Source organism: Lepidochelys kempii, chromosome 5 (assembly GCF_965140285.1).
Source record: "Lepidochelys kempii isolate rLepKem1 chromosome 5, rLepKem1.hap1, whole genome shotgun sequence".
Lineage (NCBI taxonomy): Eukaryota > Metazoa > Chordata > Testudines > Cheloniidae > Lepidochelys > Lepidochelys kempii.
In genome coordinates, this window is record NC_136384.1 from 92,708,839 (window position 1) to 92,728,396 (window position 19,558).

At 44.6% G+C, this 19,558-nt stretch overlaps 1 protein-coding gene and 1 long non-coding RNA gene across 3 annotated transcripts in view; one reads left to right on the forward strand and one right to left on the reverse strand.

The window, feature by feature from the left end:
• The window catches only part of LOC140911637 (uncharacterized), a 29,345-nt gene extending 24,576 nt beyond the window's left edge, over positions 1-4,769 (reverse strand). The window contains exon 1 of the long non-coding RNA XR_012159061.2: positions 4,599-4,769. This is a non-coding gene — a long non-coding RNA (uncharacterized LOC140911637). The remainder of the gene's footprint in view (positions 1-4,598) is intronic.
• Positions 4,079-19,558, forward strand: part of LOC140911634 (uncharacterized) — a 117,773-nt gene continuing 102,293 nt past the window's right edge. For both annotated transcript variants that reach the window (XM_073345075.2, XM_078852880.1), the window contains exons 1-3: positions 4,079-4,470; positions 13,638-16,008; positions 16,657-16,771. In XM_073345075.2, coding sequence (XP_073201176.2) covers positions 13,638-16,008; positions 16,657-16,771 — 2,486 coding nt within the window. In that variant the 5' untranslated portion in view covers positions 4,079-4,470. The remainder of the gene's footprint in view (positions 4,471-13,637; positions 16,009-16,656; positions 16,772-19,558) is intronic.

Here is a 19,558-nt window from a genome sequence, read left to right on the forward strand (position 1 = left end):
AGTTATTGACATGAACTGTGACCATACAGATTGTTGTTGCAACCAAGGTCCTATAGGTGCACCAAATCTTGTACAAAGGAAGTCAAGGTTGTAGAAAGGTTGTAATTTGCTGGTTATGATTATGCGGTCTGTATGAGTGTATCATTTTTGTATTTGAAGTTATGAATATTGGCTATGTCAGGGGCGGGCAAACTTTTTGGCCTGAAGGCCGTATTGGGTTTCCAAAATTGTATGGAGGGCCGGTTAGGGGAGGCCGTGCCTCCACAAACAGCCAGGTGTGGCATGGCCCCCGCCCCCATCCGACCCCCCTGCTTCTCATGCCCCTCCCCCCCCCCGGCCCTTTCCCGGGACTCCTGCCCCATCCAAACCCCCTGTTCCCTGATGGGCCCCCGGGACCCCTGCCCCATCCACCCCCGCCCCCGCTCTCTGTCCCCTGACCATCCCTGGACTCTCTGCCCCTAACTGTGCCCCGCCGCCCCATCCAATCCCTCCTCTCATTCCTGACAGCCCCCACCAGGACCCCTACCCCATCCAACCACTCCTTCTCCCTGACCACCTACAGACCCCCCACCCCTAACTGCCCCCCACTGCCCCATCCAACCCCTCTCCTTCCTGACTGCCCCTCCCCCCCAGGACCCCTGCCCCATGCAACCACCTCTTCTCCCTGTCCCCTGACCGCCCCTGGAACCCCCACCCCTGACTGCCCCCCGCTGTCCCATCCAACCCCTCCTCTCATTCCTGACTGCCCACCCGGGACCCCTGCCCTCATTCAACCCCCCTGTTCCCCGCCCTCTGACTACCCCGACCGCTATCCACCCCCCAGCCCCTAACCGCCACCCCGAACTCCCCTGCCCTCTATCCAACCCCCCCTGCTCCCTGCCCCCTTACCACGCTGCCTGGAGCACTGACAGCTGCACCAGGACAGGCAACCGCGCAACACAGCATAGAGCACCAGGACAGGCCGGGCTCTGCAGCTGCGCTGCCCCAGGAGCTCACAGCCTCACCGCCCAGAGCATTGCACCAGCGGCACAGTGAGCTGAGGCTGCAGGGGGGTGGGGGAAACAGCAGGGGGGCTAGCCTTCCAGGTCAAGAGCTCAGGGGCCGGGCAGGAGGGTCCCACAGGCCTGATGTGGCCCGCAGGCTGTAGTTTGCCCACCTCTGGGCTATGTACTTGTATCTCAATGTGTTTGATTCTAAGTAGCCTCAGTGAAGCATTTGGCCAGCTTCTTGAGAAAGGACCATTCTCTGTAAGCACCCAATCAAGAAATATTTAACTGACAATGGACTTTGGGAGATGCCAATCTACATCTGAGCTCTCCAGGGAATGTTCAAACTAACATGTAAACAATGGCATCGGCCTGCAAAAAGCTGAATCATTCATGGACATGTGACTTGCCCAGGAGGCTACAAATTCCATCTTGTTGCTGAGACTTTGCACAGAAGAACAAAGGGGTTTCCGCCCACAAGAGAGAGAGAATATAAAAGGGCCTGGAAGCCTCTCCATTTTGTCTTCAGCTGGCTCAAGAAGTGGCCTCTCCACCCCAAAGAGATGCCTGAAAGAAACTGAGACAAAGGACCGTAACTATGGGCGTGTGAGTGATTGCTGGACCCAGGCCATAAGCCACAATGTTGGTCTGAAAAGGATTGGTCCCAGACTAGGAAGGAGTCTAGTCTGTGAAAGAAGCTTATTGGAACATCTCAGAGGGTGAGATTTACCTGTATTCAGTTTCCTACTATATTAGGCTTAGATTTGCGTGTTTTATTTTGCTTGGTAACTTACTTTGTTCTGTCTGTTATTACTTGGAACCACTTAAATCCTACTTTTTATACTTAATAATATCACTTTTGTTTATTATTGAACCCAGATAAGTAATTAATACCTGGGGGAGCAAAGAGGTGGGCATATCTCTCTATCAGTGTTATAGAGGGTGCACAATTTATGAGTTTACCCTGTATAAGCTTTATACAGAGTAAAATGAATTTATTTGGGGTTTGGATCCCATTGGGAGCTGGGTGTCTGGGTGCTAGAGACAGGAGCGCTTCCTAAGCCATTTTCAGTTAAGTCTGCAGCTTTGGGGGCATGGGTCAGACCCTGGGTCTATGTTGCAGCAGATTAGCATATCTGGCTCAACAAGAAAGGGTTCTGGAGGCGAAAAAGGGCTCAGAGGTAGCCTCAGCACATCAGGTGACAGTCCCAAGGGGGGGGGGTCTGTGAACCAACCCGTCACAGTAGGTACAGAGCTAAAGACTTGGTGGGACATAGTAGCACAATCAGCAGCAGAATATTGTATGACTTAGAGGAAGGTGTGCACGATTGGGAACCTGAAAATAATCTTCAAGTTTTAGCTTTTCTACTGACTTGTGTTGTTAATTCGGTGTACTTCAACCCTCCTACCTTGGGAGACAGGCAAGTATCATTCCCTGCATTGCTGGAGGAGCTGAGAGATTGCACATGGTCATTTCTAATGGAGCTAAGAATAGAACTCAGGTCTCTAAAATAGCAGATACAAAACTCATCTATAGCTGTGGTGCTTTTCAGACACAACATGCCAAATCTGTGTGATTGGGTGTGCTGTCTGTGTTAAGTTTTTCCACAGGTCTGGTCTGATCAAATTGAAATCAGTGTGTGAGCTGTTAATTTCCCTTGAAGAAAAGGATATCAAGGGGGAAAAGAATGGGGATAAAAAGGTTCCAGGTAAGTTGACAGCCTTCTCTTCCCTCCCCCATAAATCTTCACATGAGGCACCATTCTTTTAGCCCCCACACCCTCAGCAGAAAAGTTTGGGTGTGGGCAGGGGCACAGGACAGGGTGAGGTGGGCTCTGGGTGGCGCTCAACTGGGCGGCTCCCTGGAAACAGCAACATCCCCCTTGCTTAGCTGCTAGGTAGAGGCATGGCTGGGCAGCTCCGCATGCTTCCTCCACACAGGCCACCACCCCCGCAGCTCCCATTGGCTGCATAATATAATGTGTCCTACAGAGGCCTGTGGCTCATTGAAGTAAGATGAGAAACCATTTATCCCCCTGATAATTAGGGTGCATATTATCATTGCACTCCAGTACAAGTGGTGATAGTGATTACCATGAATCAGAGTAGAAGCTAAATGGCACTATTATTACATTAAAACTTCAAGTAGTTTGGTGTCACAACACCACCTCTGTGCTGGGTGTGTGTAGTAGTGTTCACTATTTCCCTGCCTTGCAGTTTTAATGTTTGGAGAGAGAGTGAAAATCATCAAAATCTTTTGTCCTTGTTAGAAATCTCTATAGACAAACCCTTCCTTGGTGAACATATCGGACTTCAGGCGCTAGACATGCTTGCCTTACTCTCGTGAACAGATAGGAGAGCAGAAGAACTATCTGTGCAGGATTCTCCTAAAAGTAACCCTTCGTATTTTACCTGCTCACAGAAGCAGGCTGGGGTAATTGCGATCTGCACCTTCATCTAAGGAGAAAACTAGGATGTTTGTGTTGGCTATTCCCTCTGCCGGGCTTCTCAGTGCATCCTATTGGCTCTGTCGCTCTTGGTTAGCCGCTCCCCCTGTTCGCTCCACCTAGCTACGCCAATGCAGCTTGTATGTTCTTTGGGACAGTGTTGTATTTTCCCCGGCTAAGGAGCTCAGGGCCTTCTCATGTTCAGCTCCTAACGGAATAGCACGGTGGTTGGTTTTTGTAGGACAGCCCGAAATCTGAACGGTACGCTAAGGCCCCTTGGGGTCAACCTGGAAGATACGCGGCCGGGTTTGGTCAACTTCATGCCATAGTCCTCTTCTGCCCCACGGTGGCAGCAGCACGAAGCCCAGCAAAGCGCTGGCGTCAGCCCGGGCCGGGCGCAGGAGGGGCGCGCGTCTGGCCTCCGGCGGCTGAAGCCGTGGCCAGGCCCGGCCCGCTGCTCTCCGAGCCCGGGGGGGCCAAGGACGGAGCCTGTGCGCGCGGGGGCGCCCGGCCGGGGGCGCAGGGCGGGAATGGCAGTGGAGGCGGAGGGGGCAGCGCTGCGCAGGCCGGGGCCTGGCGGGCTCGGGGCCAGCGGAGGCGGGAAGGCCGGGAACAGGCTGGCCCCTGGCTTTGGAGCTTGTACATTGCTACGAGGCGGGGGGGAGGGAGGAGCCGGGCAGGCCGGGGCGGGGACCGGCCCCTGCCTCAGCTCCGGGGCGCGGGCGGCCGCTTGCTCCTCCCCCTGCCCTGGCGACGGTTTCCACGGGGACAGCGGGGTGCAAGTGCCTGGAGCCGCGCCGGGCAGCCGCCAGCCCCAGCCTGGCTCGCCTCGGCCCCAGACCCACTCCCGGGGCCCTTCCCGGGCTCTCGTCCGGCGCTCTGCTGGGCTGTGGGCAGGGGTGACTCGCCCAGCCCGACCGGACCCTCCGGCTCCGGCATAAATAACCCCCGTGCGCCCCGGCGCAGGGGCCGCGCCGCAGGCAGAACCCGAAGCCCCGGGGAGTCAGCCGGTCGGCGCCGTGGGCACTGCAGGCAAGGTGGGTGGGGAGTCCCGGGCCGGGCTGGGCTGGGCTGGGCGCGGCGCAGGGCTGAACGTTTCACCCGCCAGCCTCCCGCCAGGCAGCCGCCCCTCCCGCCAAACAGTCATGGAACTGCCCCCACTCACCCCAGTCCTGCGCGTTTAACTAGGCAGCCAGCCACTTCTCCAGCTCTACAGCTGCCCATTCAACTGCCCACGCAATCGCCCATGCGCCTGTCCCACCATGCAACTGCTGCAGGTTCAACTGTGCAGCCAGGCACGTAGCCACCTGGCCATGCACCTGTACAATCAACCAGCCAGCCAGGTGCCCAACCATGCAGCTGTGCAGCCTTCCTATCACCTGCATAGTCAGGCAGTCACTCACCCAGCCTTCCAATTGCCTAGCCACCCATCCAACCATGCACCCACACAGCCACCTGTTCTGCCTTCCAATTACTCAGCCACCCTCCCAGCCATACAGATGCTAGCCACCGAGCCTTCCAACCACCCCTCTAGCCGTTCACTCACCCAGCCATATGACCGCCCAACCATCTATCTGCCTACTCATCCATACAGCTATCCACATACCCACCCACTAGGTCAGCCACTCATTTTCCCACTCAGCCACCCGCCTGCTCACTCAGTCATCTACCTCTCCATGCACCCGTTCAAGGAGGCGTCCAGCTGCCCATACAACTGCTCACTTCCCCACTTAGAGCCCATGAATGCAGGGGGAGAAACAACCTGATGCTGGGTCCCGGGCTTGTATGGAGTTTCCTTCAAGCCACCTCCTTCCTTCAGGAGGTGCCAGGAACTCACCAGCTCCTACTCCCTTCCCTGACAATGTCTTTTGTTTGTGAGCTGGACTCCTTGCGAGGGCCAGCAGCATTGCAGTGCCAGTTCTGTGCAGGGGGGAAAGGACATTCTGACTACTCCAGTGAAAAAACAGCATTGTTTGTTGGTGTGATATAACTTATCTCTAAAGTCCTAAAGATATCTGAGTTACTATGGTAGCTCCCTGGGGTCATTTCTTTTGGAAAGCAGATTTCTAAAAAGGGTAAAGTGGGCTGGAGTTAGGATAAACTATTAAAAATTAAGTGAGAGGTTGACCTGAGCCAGAGACGTTTGTTTGACCTTCATGTTAAAGAGAGCACTAAAGCAGCAGTATTTGAGATCTACTCCTGTAGAGACCCACCTGCGTACATGAAGATTGAGGAAGCCTGGTTTAAGGGCCAGAGACTAATTACTGGAAGGGCCAGGTTATTGAGTATATAGGGATGTACCAAAAGTTGTTGGAGAGCTAATGTGTTAAAGAATTCTCTTCTGACTTTAGATAGTATTGTGTTCAGTTGAAATGGACTTCTGTGTATCTAGTAAACATTATTTGTCCTTTTATCATTTGGAAATCATTTAGAAATATTATTTGTTTTATGTTGCTTCATTTGTGTTGCTTTCTAGCAAAAGTTGATAAGATCTGGGCTGTATTCCTATCTGTGCGCCTTTGGGCAAGTCAATCACCCTGTTCTTCTTTTTCTTCCTCTGAGGCAACTGGGATAATATTTACCTAGTAATGTTTGTAAAATCTTTTGAGGTTCTTTAAGGGAAAGTACTGTAGAAGTGAAAAGTATTATTTTTAATTATTAATCTGGTCTACATTAAAGAAAGTTGTATAGAAGAGAACTCAGGGGAGAGATCAGAGATAAGTGTTGGTAAAATCAACAAAAGAAAACTCAATCTCTTGAAAACTTGGATGTTTAACCCTTCTTCTGCATCCAGAATTGTCATATTGTTGAACCAAAGGAGGGCTGTTATTGTATAATTTTCTTGTGGGGTGAGACAAAATGGGGGTAAAATAGGCTATCTGTGAATGGGAACTCTAGGCCAGGCTGGACAAATCAGGGTAGGCTTTGCCTACTTTATTAAGTTACATTCAATATGATTGTTACTCATGTTGTAAATTACCAATGAACATTTCTTTTAGTTTTGCCTAACCATATTCAAATATCACCCGTCTCTACTGGGAAACAAGAAAAACCCTTTCTCTGCATTTTCTCTCCTCTCCTCCTTCTGTTGCCAGTCTTACCATCCATCAGCCTCCTCCTAATTTTCAGTCTCCCCTCCCCATCATGTTGTTTACCAAGTTATTTCCCTGCTGAATTGCCCCACTTGACATAGCTTGTATTTGCAGCATTGTCACTGAAATAAACTAATATTCTGTCTCTCACACTGTACTATTAAAACACAAGTATAATTTATTTATACCTCTAGGTGGCAATTGCAGACTGTAATTTGTTTTAGAGAATCATATGATAACACATTGTTTTCTCAAGGGTTTAATCTGGTGCCATCCAGTTTGCTATGGAACAATGATTACTCCTGTTGGAATTCTGTGCTAAAAAATTAAAAATTCTGCAACAAAAAATTCTGCACACAATATTTTAAAATTCTGCATATTTTATTTGTCAAAATAACAATATAATCACACCAGTTTCAATTATTTTTGGTCATTTATTTCAAAATACCTGTCAGCAAGTATATCTGTAACAATACAGACAACAAAAAAGATTCAGGAAAGGTTTTTTGACAACTAGCTTCCTTACTAGGCATATTAATACAGAACTCTGAGTAATAATTCATTTAAACTACAATACAGAACCGTGTTTCCCGCACCCCTCAGAAGCAGAGCAAAGGCTTGGGGGAGTCAGAGGTAAGGGAGGAGTTGAGGGAGAGGGAAGTAAATTGCTGGGAAGGAGCCTGGGTGTGAATTTGGAGGGCTGTTGGGTATGGGTGGGAAAAGTATAGTATGACATTGCATTCCATGTGCTTTATGAAAATATGCTTATGAATGTGAATATGATATAACTGGAATCTGATTTATGCAAAAGGTCTCTTGTAAGGTATCATTACAAAGCTTATAATCTACTGCGTGTGTTCATCCTATTTGTATGTATGTATCATGCTTGTATCTCAAGCTAGAAATATTAAGTATAACTCTGAGGTCCTAATGTAATTATGCAAACTGTGGGCCATTAATAATGGCTTGGAATCTTGATGGCTTCCATTGAATTGGTTGTGAATGGGTTTATTTATCCGTAAGCCTTTCTGTGTACGTGTGGGCCAGCCCATGGGTAATGAAGAATGAGGTCTTACAGTGACATGTCACCTGAGACTGGAATCCATCTTAAATCTGGTACTTTTACATTTAGAAGGAGGGGTGGGGACCCAGAGAGACAAAAGTTTCCTGCCTTGTGCCAAAGCTATAAAAGGGGGTGAAACAGTACAAAGGAGGCTGCCAGTCATGAGAACACCCTGGGTTACCACCTAAGGCTGCCAGTCATGAGAAAACTCCTAGTTTCCACCTAAGATGTCTGCTGGAACTAACAAGGACAGTACCAGGAAAAGGATTGGGCCCAGACTAGGAAGGAGTCTAGTCTGTGAAAGAAGCTTATTGGAACATCTCTGAGGGTGAGATTTTACCTGTAATCAGTTTCTTAATGTATTAGGCTTAGACTTGTGTGTTTTTGCTTCATTTTGCTTGGTGACTGACTTTGTTATGTCTGTTATTACTTAAAACCACTTAAATTCTATTTTTATACTTAATAAAATCACTTTTGTTTATTAATTAACCCAGAGTAAGTGATTAATATATAGGGGAGCAAACAGCTGTGCATATCTCTTTATCAGTGTTATAGAGGGCAGACAATTTATGAGTTTATCCTGTACAAGCTTTATACTGAGTAAAACGGATTTATTTGGGGTTTGGATCCCATTGGGAGCTGGGTGTCTGGGTGCTGGAGGTAAGTAACCTGCTGAGCTGTTTTCACTTAAAGCCTGCAGCTTTGGGGGTGTGGACCAGACCTGGGTCTGTGTTGCAGCAGGCTAGCATGCCTGGCTCAACAAGGCAGGGTTCTGGAAGTCCCAAGCTGGCAGGGAAAACGGGCTCAAAGGTAATTCCAGTACGTAAGGTGACAGTGTCAAGGGTGTGTCTGTGACCGAACCCGTAACATATGGAACAGTTTTTGGGGGGGGGTGGGCAGGGAGGGATTATTAGGGAGCTTCCCCCATGCAGACTCTGGGTGACCCCTAGCCTCTCCCATTCAGGTAGGCACATCTGCCCATCCCCATGTGTCTCTGTGCCCTCACCAGCCAATCCCCTGTCCCTATGTCGCCCTGTACCCCGTCCCCATGTGTCTCTGTGCCCTCATTCAGCCACTCCCTGTCCCTATGTAGCTCTGCCCCCCTCCCCCTGTCCCCATGGGTCTCTGCACCTCCCTCCACCCGTGTCCCTGTGCCTCCACTCCCATTCAGCCCCTGCCCCAGTCTGTCCTGCCCCACTAGCCCTTATGAGCCCTGAGATAATGCTTCTGATAGATTGAGATAGTGTGCATTTCTTGCAGTTCTTGAGCAGTTTCCAGAGCTGGCCTTAAGAACAAACAAAACAACTGACTGCTTTTGGGTGAAATACTGTCCCCATGAAAGTCAATGGGAGTTTTATTATTCACTTGAGTTGTGCCAGGATTTCACTCCCAGTACTTGGGGACTCCACATAGCTTCAGTAACACTTGTTGGATCATATTAAAGAAGTTCTGTATTAAAATCACAAATGAGTTTGATTCCCCAGAGTTTAAATTCCAGGGTATTACTAATTAAGAGGTCTCTTGGTTTTTGGTACTGTTTCTCTCCCTCTATGTATGAAACTTGCAAGCTGCTAATTGTGTTAGTACATTCTAAGACAGAGTCTGTTCTCAAAGCAATTCACAGAGAGAGAGACTCAAAGCAATACTCTAACAACAGAAACAGCACCCAGAGACTCCCCACCCTTTTGTTGTATTAACCATTGTGATTAAAATAGAGATAGAGGATGTATGTGGATGGATGCTTGGTGTGGATAATAACTGAATGATCAGGGAGGTGCCAGCCTAAGAATCCAGTGTCCATCGGCTGAAGAAGGTGTCAAGTGGAAATAACCAGAGGACCCCACCCGGAGGGCAGACTGGAATCCACCCAACAGCCTCAAGAATGGGCGAACCAAAGAACAAGATAACATCTTGGAGCCGTCAGGAATGTGCTATCTGTTGATTGATTCAGCAACAGCATGATGAAGCAATTCCCATAGACTGGCATAGGAAGAAATTCCTATAAAAATAGACTCTAAAAAGTGAGAACTTTGGGGTCTGATTCTGCAAACCAACTTCCAGGAGCATCAGATGAGCATCTGACAAGGCCCTGCTCCCTCCTCATGTCCAGGCCACCTGGCCAGTGGCTTGGCATGAGCAACTCTAAGGCTGGTAACTATGATAACAACCTTGCAGAACCTGTGTGTGTGGGTGTGTATGTGTGTGTGTGTGTTTGTATGAATGAATGTGTGAATAAATATGAGATTGAATGGAATGTTATAGCTATAACTAACTGCTTACTATGATTCTTTCTGTATTCACAATAAATGTGGTATTTTGCCTTTTTCCCTTTAATAAGATCCTGCTGGTTTTTATTTTATTGGTACAACACACTCAACCTGATCACTCTCTAGTAGAAGGATCGCTTGTTTTGTTTTGATCTTGGTTAAACCTTCGCTACTGTTTATGTTTTGTGTCATCCAGAAAGTGACTCTACAGAAATAACATTGTGGGATCCATGTTTGTCTTTCAGTTATTTCGTATGAAATTTGATCAATTTTTTTTATCTGTCAAATGCAGAAACCTGGATCTGGATTCTTTCCTTCTTGAGTATAATTACTGTTATCTCAAATGAAACTGAGGTGTATTACAGGTATAATTAAAGTGGACTGATTGTCCATTTCATCACACCTGTACTAAAGATGTCTTACCGGTTAACTGCTTTAACCGTTAACGCCTGGGCTGGCTAGCCAGCCGGCTTCTGCGGCCCCATGCCAGCTGGAGTGGGCCCAGCAGTGCCGGCCAGCCGGAGCAGGCCTAGTCACAGTGCCCAGATGGAGCAGCACTGTCTGGATGGAGTGGGCCCAGCTGCAGAGCCCGGCCGGAGCAGTGCCGGGCAGCTGGAGCAGGCCAAGCTGCCACCCAGCCACCCCGGCGGGTTGGGCCCCAGCCACTTAAAAGTTACCCATTTAAACAATTACAAATATTTAGTTTAAACAGTTAACTTTCTAAACAGTATTTACATCCTTAACCTGTACACTCCTTTTGGTATCAAAATACAATATATTGTAAGTACATTGGAAGCAGGAAGCCTGCTAAACAACCAGTAGGGTCCCTGGCCCAACGAGATGCAAAAGAGCACTCAAGGAAGATAAGGCCATTGCAGAGAAACTAAATGAATTTTTTGCATCAATCTCCATGGCTGAGGACGTGAGGGAGATTCCCTATCCTCTCCAATCCCAAAGCCGTTCTCTTTAGATGACAAATCTGAGGAACTGTCCCAGATTGAGGTGTCATAAGAGGAGGTTTTGGAACAAACTGATAAATTTAACAGCAATAAGTCACCAGGACCAGATGGTATTCACCGAAAAGTTCCTCAAATGTGAAATTGCAGAACTAGTAATTGTGATATGTAACCTATCATTGAAATCAGCTTCTGTACCAGGTGACTGGAGGATAGCTAATGTGACGCTAATTTTTAAAAAGGACCCCAGAGGCGATCCTGGCAATTACAGTTCGGTAAGCCTAACTTCAGTACCAGGCAAATTGGTTGAAATTATAGGAAAGAAAAGAATTATCAGACACATAGATGAACACGATTTGTTGGGGAAGAGTCAAAATGATTTTTGTAAAGGGAAATCATACCGCACCAATCTACTTTGAGTATTCTCAAAGTATCCGACAAAGTATCCAAGAAGCATGTGGACAAGGGTGATCCAATGGATATAGTGTATTTAGATGTTCAGAAAGCCTTTGACAAGGTCCCTCAACAAAGGCTCTTAAACAAAGTAAGCTGTCCTGGGATAGGAGGGAAGGTCCTCCCATGGATCAGTAGCTGATTAAAATATAGGAAACAAAGGATAGGTATAAATGGTCAGTTTTTAGAATGTAGGGGGTAAATAATGGTGTCCCCCAGGGCTCTGTACTGGAACCAGTGCTGTTCAACATATTCATAAATAATCTGGAAAAAGAGATAAACAAAGGTGGCAAAATTTGCAGGTGATACAAAATTACTCAAGATAGTTAAGTGCAAAGCAGACTGTGAAGAGTTACAAAGGGAAGTCACAAAACTGGGTAACTGGGCAACAAAATGGCAGATGAAATTCAATGTTGATAAATGCAAAGTAATGCACATTGGAAAACATAATGTCAACTATACATACAAAATGATGGAGTCTAAATTAGCTGTTACCTCTCAAGAAAGAGATCTTGGAGGCATTGTTGGATGGTTTTCTGAAATCATCCACTCAATGTGTAGGGGCTTTCAAAAAAGCGAGCAGAATGTTGGGCATCATGAGGAAAGGGATAAATAATAAGACAGAAAATATCATATTGCCTCTATATAAATCCATGGTACACCCACATCTTGAATACTGCGTGCAGATCTGGTTGCCTCACCTGAAAAAAGCTATATTAGAATTGGAAAAGGTTCAGAAAAGGGCAACAAAAATGATTAGGGGTATAGAACAGCTTCCATATGAGGAGAGGTTAATAAGACTGGGACTTTTCAGCTTGGAAAAGAGATGACTAAAGGGGGATATGATTGAGGCCTGTAAAATCATGGCTGGTGTGGAGAAAATAAATAAGGACGTGTTATTTACTCTTTCTCATAACACAAGAAATAGGGGTCACCAAATGAAATTAATAGGCAGCAGGTTTAAAACAAACAAAACCAAGTATTTCACACAATGCACAGTCAATCAGTGGAACTCTGTCAGAGGATGTGGTGAAGGCCAAGATATAACTGGGTTCAAAAAAGACCTAGACAAGTTCATGGAGGATAGATCCATCAGTAGCTACTAGCCACGATGGTTAGGGATGCGAAACCATGCTTTGAAGTGTCCCTAGCTTCTGTTTGCCAGAAGCTGGGAATGGGTGATGGGATGGATCACTTGATGATTTCCTGTTCTGTTCATTCCCTCTAGGGCACCTGGCATTGCCCACTTGTGGAAGGCAGGATGCTGGGCTAGATGGACCATTGGTCTGACCCAGTATGGCCATTCTTATGTACCATTTATTGTCACATATTCCTTCCCCTAAATCAGGGATGGCCAACCTGAGCCTGAGAAGGAGCCAGAATTTACCAATGTACATTGCCAAAGAGCCACAGTAATACGTCAGCAGCCCCCACCATCAGCTCCTCCACTCCGCTCCCAGCACCTCCCACCCACTGGCAGCCCCGCCAATCAGTGCCTCCTCCTCCCTCCCCGCACCTCCCATTCAGCAGTTTCGTGGCATACAGGAGGTTTGAGGGGGAGGGGAAGGAGGAGCGAGGGCACGATAGGCTCAGGGGAGGGGGCGGGAAGGAGTGGAGTGGGGCCAGGGCTTGTGGCAGAGCTAAGGGTTGAGCAGTGACCACCCCCTGGCACATTGGAAAGTTGGTGCCTGTAGCTCCAGCCCCAGAGTTGGTCCTATGCAAGGAGCTGCATTTTAGTTTCTGAAGAGCCTCATGTGGCTCCAGAGCCACAGGTTGGCCACCCCTGCCCTAAACTCTAGCAAGAAGCTTTGTAATGTGATGAGTATTTTGATGTTGTTGCTTTAGAAGATAATTGTGTGCTTAAAGCAGCTGTTTGGCCTTAAAGCCAATAAGCTCATGCAGCTTTAAAAAGTCTGAACTGAGGCCCTGATTCAGCAAGATACTTAAGGTTGTGCCTAATTTTTAAACTCATGAGCCATTCTATTGAAGTTAATGGATCTACTCACATGTTTAAAGTTAGACATGCCTAAGTACTTCGCTGAGCTGGAGCTAGTGGTCCCATAGCTGGAGCTAGTGCTCCTACAGCTGATTCTGGACCCATGTAAATTAATGGGAATTTTTCCATTGACGTCATTCGATGCAGGATCAAGTTTTTAGCCTCAGAATGGAAAAGTAAAATTGCATCTTGTTTTAATTACTTAATCTAAACTAATATGCATTTTTTTTACCTTTTTGCCTATAATTAGTTGCTTCAGTTCTGTAATGCTGCATTGAATATGTTCATGGAATGCCTCAGTTTATCTGTAAGAGTTATATTTGTAGTTCTACCCTTGCTGAAAAATGTCATTTTTGTGTACATATATTTTTTTGCAGATGGAGCATTTATCCGAAAAAGCAGCTGAACAGCTCCATGCTGAAATCATGAATGAAACAGATACACCTCGCACCCGCGACCTCAAGCTCTTACGGGCCAAGCGTTTAGCTTACTATGGAAGGAGGGGAAGGACAAAGATTTGCTCTTGTGGTACAGATAATAAACTAAGTTCATCAGCTTCCAGAGGAGCAGTTTTACATTCTGCAGTGAGCACAAAAGAAGAAGAAAATCAGACTTCCACATTAAGTGGCTCTCAGCAACCTAATGATGCAACAAATAGAAGAAAACTTTTAATTCAGAGATCATCTGGAGTAAACCATCAAGGAAAAGAACAAGAAACAATTATCAGAAATCCAGAAACGCATAGCAAGTGTATGAGCCAGACCTGTATTTCAGAATTAGATCATAGACTACTTGAGGATCTGACTGTTCCCGAGACACAAAAACTCCAGCATGTTATGAGTTGGGCACAATTGTTCCTTAGTAAATCTCAGCAAGCAGCTCATATGCCGAAATATTCACAGTTATCTCAAGGACTTACTTTGTCTCAAGACAATGAAAGTGAAATAGCACTAAGTAGGGAAACCAGAAGCTCATATCGTTCTTTGTCACAATCAACAGATGGTTTTAACCTCAATGCACATGCTAATATTTGCAAGAGTTCCAGCTTTTCTTCAGTCTCTGAAGTTAACTCAGAGCATACAGAAAGGTGCATTTCTCTTGACCCTTTAAGAGATAAAACATTATCCCCTGAAAACAAATGTTTTTATAACATTCAGGCTAATAATAATAATAAGAGAAAGACAATAATTAGGATCAAGAGAGAAAGAAGGGACCCTGAGATCTCCCTGGGTATTTTGAGCCAACTTGCACTTGCTGATGAAACCTGGAACAGCAAAGAAAAATCAAATTTTCAAAATATAGGTGAAAAAGATATGTGGTCAGAGATACATAGTGTCCAGCCAGAACCTCAAGTTGTGTGTAAAACTGGCAATTATTCAAGTAAAATGGCAGAGGTTCCATGTGAGGATCCTAGTACTTATTTTTGGGCTCCCCTAGTTGATAGTTCAGATGAGGAATTCACAGACAGAATTGTGAAGACAAAAAGATCAAATAGGTCTGGTGCTGAGATTAAGGAGCACAAAAAATCTTCACACAGCATATTTTCATTTAAAGAAAAAAATATAAAATATTTGAGTTCTGGTGTGTTGGGAGGTAGTATTGCCTCCATGAAGAAGACGTACAAAAATGGAAAACGGTCTGTGGGAGAAAAGCACATATTAGAGAACAAAGAAAATTATAAACACAAAGATTTCAATTTGGCCTTAAAGGCTCATGGCTGCAGTGAAGGCAAGGTTATTGCAGGTAGAATCAAGGGAGAGGCTGAAAACAGATGTATCCCCTTCGCTGGTGAATCTGAGGTAGAAAATGATGAATTAGAAGATCTGGTGGTAGATTTTACACCTCTGAAGAGAGATACAGATCAGAGAAATGAATCAAGATTCAAGGATATGGAAGACTCAGATTACGCTGTTGAAGTGAGAAAATGGATTGGAGAAAAGCAAACAGACAGTATCTTCAGTAGCACAAGTTTTGACAAGAGTATGGGTAAAGGAAATAACTACAAGAGAGCTCAAAAAGAAATAGAGCTAAAATGCTCTAAGAAAGATCCAGCCATGCAAAGTAGCAATCCTTTGCTGAATTCATTAGTGAACCCTCCGGAACACACTTTTAAAGTTTGCCCTGACTGTGCATGCCTCAGTTATCCAGATATGACTTGGTGCAGTGGATGTGGTTGTGTTTTATTAGGTATATTAACACAGTCTACTAAAGACAATATGGAACATAAATCCAAAGTATTCCTAGGAGATGCGACTGAGAAGCAGAAGAATGTTTTCAGTCAAGTCATTAAATCTTCACATGTTTCAGAAAGCAACTCAGAGGAATTCCCCAAACTCAGAGAAAGAAGTGATGTTTGCCAAAAGATATGCTGGGATGATAAGCCACTGTTATATTCAGACTGTGATATTAGTGTTTTGGATCAGTTAAATAAGGCCAGATGTCTTCATCCCAAAGAGAGAAACCAGCCATATTCTTTCCAAGAATACCTTGGATACTCTAAAGAGGAAAAGATCGCCAAACATCTTGAGGGTATGGTGATTGAGCAAGAGGAGACTGAAGAAACTCACAGTGACTGTGGAGCAACTGAACTAAGCTCTGTTAGTGATATAAATCCTGATGCCATAAAACAAGAGAATAGCCATCTTGAAGAACAGGACACATCTGAAGGAGAATCTACTTTTATGAAACTTTTGGATAATCTTGAGTTGAACAGTAAAACAGAGCAGAAAAAAAGCCACGTTTCAATAGGTAAAGAATTTTTTCACATTTGCTAAGTTGTTCATTTTTAATTATGTAAAATATATAACCATTTCTAACTATTACTTTAAGGAGAAATGTGGTAATCCTCTGTTGTTGAATATATGCATGATCCTGTTTATTCTTCTCTGACTGTCATAATTATTCTTCTCTATCATAATTTATTTTGGGTGTTTATAAGTAAATCTAAAATTTTATGACCTTTGAGATAAAAATAATAATAATAATGGCTCAGCACTGATAAAGTAGCATCCATCTCTCCAGTTCCTAATTCATTGTTAACTGAAATTGATTCATGTGCTCTGAGATGCTTAGTTTTTGCATTAAAAAAGAGCTGTCAAGTAATGACACATAACAACTGTTTGTGAAATTCACTGCTTTTATTAGCCCCTTTTTATCACTTGCGTGTAAATAAACAGCTCTGATTAGGCTGTTCTTGGGACTCAATGAGTAAAGATGATATATGTTTTCTAGGAAATGTTTCTTGTGGAATACAGTAGAATGTGGAACTACTGTACTATACTTTATTGTCAGAATTTACTCATAATGAAGTAAGATCACTCCGTATGATTTTAAAAAAATCATAAATTCATTATATGTAAATGTTTGGTAACATTTAGTGTTGTTACATATTTTTAGATAGGAAACTCTCAAAAACCAAAAGCATTCGGACAAAACTGACTGGTTCTAAGAGGTATTGGGAGAAATCCAGCATTGCATGGTCATCTTACACACATGGAGAACTGAAGCCAAGGTTTGCTTATCTTTTTTTTAAATTTTTTGAATTTATAATCCACTAAAAATTATCTGTAATAAATGCTCCAGTTAGGGCTTTAATACTGACATCAACATCCTTAATCTTATCAACCTTGCCAATTTTTTTCTAGCTCTGCGGTATGTTGTTCTAAAGTTACAATTTAATTTGAAACATTCTAATTTTAACTCAAATTAGCCAAACTACGTTAGTCAGAATTGAGACACTAGACTGGCAAAGAATTAAAGTCAAGATTTTTATTATACAACTCTAATTGCTTCTGAAACAAATCAAGCAGTGGGGATTCTCAAGGCAGCTGAGTGGAAAAGAACAAGTCTACTCCTCACATGGTTAGTATCCCCTGGAGTCACAATAAGGTCTGTGGCAAGACATTTGTTTATAGTGCTCCCCTCTTCCTTCAGGTCAGCTATTAGATGGCAAATGGTTAAAGAAAGGGGTTGGAAAATACAAAACTGTTATGGGAAATAATATTTTTATTGTCTCTTAAGCAGAACATTATTTATTATGGTCTGATTATCCCTTATACTTAGGCCCCTTTAAACCAGTTTAGCAGTGTAAAGGGGCTTAAAATCAGTGTAAATGACATTTACGCCTGCTTTAAGGTAAGGAGCCTTAGCATAAGTGAGAATCAGACTCTGTGCTGGGGACACACTACAGAATACTTTTGAATAGAAAAGAATAAGTAGAGGCAGTGGGGAAAAGGGGCACATAAAAGATATCTATATAGCAGATAGGCGGAGTCTGGTGGCAGCAGCCTTCAGATGGCATCTGACAAGAACAGAGAATTGAGTAGGGGGAGAGGGCGGGGTTGGCTCTTATTGTGGCACCATCCATATCAAGTGGAATGAGCTTGAGGATCCTCTCTCTGACTGCCCAGCAATTTTAATTTCTAGAAGCCAGGTAGAGAGTGGCAGGAGCAAGGGTCAAGCGCAGGAGGCGATGCTGGTTTGCTGTGGGAGCTGCTTTGATGCAGCTCACTCCAATGACATTGCTTCCTGGATTTGGAGCCCAGTGGAAAAGGGCCAAGTTCATGAGGCTCGATATTTTCCCCATAATTAAGTTGGAGATAATAATATTTCCCTACATCACAGGAGAAACGAGGATTAATTCATTAGAATTAGCAAAGCGCTTTTAAATTGCTGGTTGAAAGGCACTATAGAAATGCAAAACTGTTTCATTATTGTTATTACGCTAAATTCACCCTGGTGTAAATGCATTGACTTCAATAGAATAACACAGGACTGGATTTGCACCATTGTCTGTTATAGAGCTAATAACAAAGAAATCAGAGCAGCAACAAAAAGATGATAAATTTACATATTTACAATCTTGTCAGTCAAATTCTTAGTTGTACTGTGTATGTCTAAAAGATGATAATTGTACCAATTTAGGGACCCAAATTTAGGCACCTATGTTTGAAAAAGTTGTCCTACCATTTCTGTGAAATTTCCAGTTTTAACAAATTCTGTTTCTTACTCATTACACCATTAACCTGATTTATTGCTTCCTGCAATGGATAGTACCAGTAGTAACTAGATAAATCGTAGCTTGGGAAAATCTCATTAACATCTCATATTCCCTGACCCTGGACATGGTTTCACATGGGTGAACCTCTGTATTCATGTGGGGTACCTGAAAGGATTGGGCCCATTTTTGGAGTCCAGCTTATAGTAAGCATCATTTATTTTGAAAGTTTATTTTTATTAATTTATTTTTGTATTTATTTTCTTTTTAGAGAAATAAAATAAGATTTATAAAACATCTAGTTTAATTATCTGAAGAAAGCGTTCACCAAGTACTCACAGCTTATCAGAATTGGTGTGAGCATATTATAAAAAGCATACATCTAAACAGTGGAAAAAGTCAAAGTGTACTTAGAATTGGGGAGAATTCAGGCCAAACACTCAAGAGGGCTAAATTCTTATAATTTCATGGCAGAGAGCTGAAAAAGTTTTTGTGTTAATATTCAGATGCTCTGGGTTGGTTTGTGTAGGACGGCATTTTTTATTTGTAAAAATCCAAGTGTGCTTTCTCCATAATTAATAAACTTCTTAGCACTAGGGACCAATAAAGAAGAGAATTGTTTTAATCTAGATTCAGTTACTATTGGGCCTCTTTTCTTGTTTTCAATTGATTTGTTCTTTGGCGGTAAGAATCTGTGCATGTGCTCTTGCCCACGTCCTCTGTCATGTTTTGCCTCATTTCTGTCCTTGTTAAGGCCCTGACCCTGCTTCCTGTGAAGCCATTGGGATGGATTCTGTGGTCTACTAAAGCCACTTTGCACAAAGGAATCTTAAAGTTGCTGGAAATGGACAGTAGAGAACTCCCCTTACACACAGGAACTCTCCACCACCTCCTGTGCCTGCCGCCCCTGTGCCACACAGCTCTAAGGGGAAACAGAGGGTGTATTGGAGAGATTCAGGGAGATTGGTGGGATGGAGATGGGGTATGGTAGAGTGGAGTTCTGCTGTGCCCTATTCTCCATTGGCTTGTGGTCCCTGGTAGACCCTACACCAGTAGTGAAAGGTAGAGGCGCTTACTGTGAAGCTCTAACTTGCAGTGGTGGTGGATGGCTGAGTATCAGGGAGCTGCAACTAATATTCTGCAGTGGCCCCACTCCACTGCATCTGAACAGAGGTGAAGTATGTGCCCCATTGTTTCTTTAGCCATTGATTTCAATGGGAGAAGGACTGGACCCTAACTGACTGTTTAAAACAGGGCCAGTATGATGCATTCTTCTTCAAACCCCCCCCCCCCACACACACT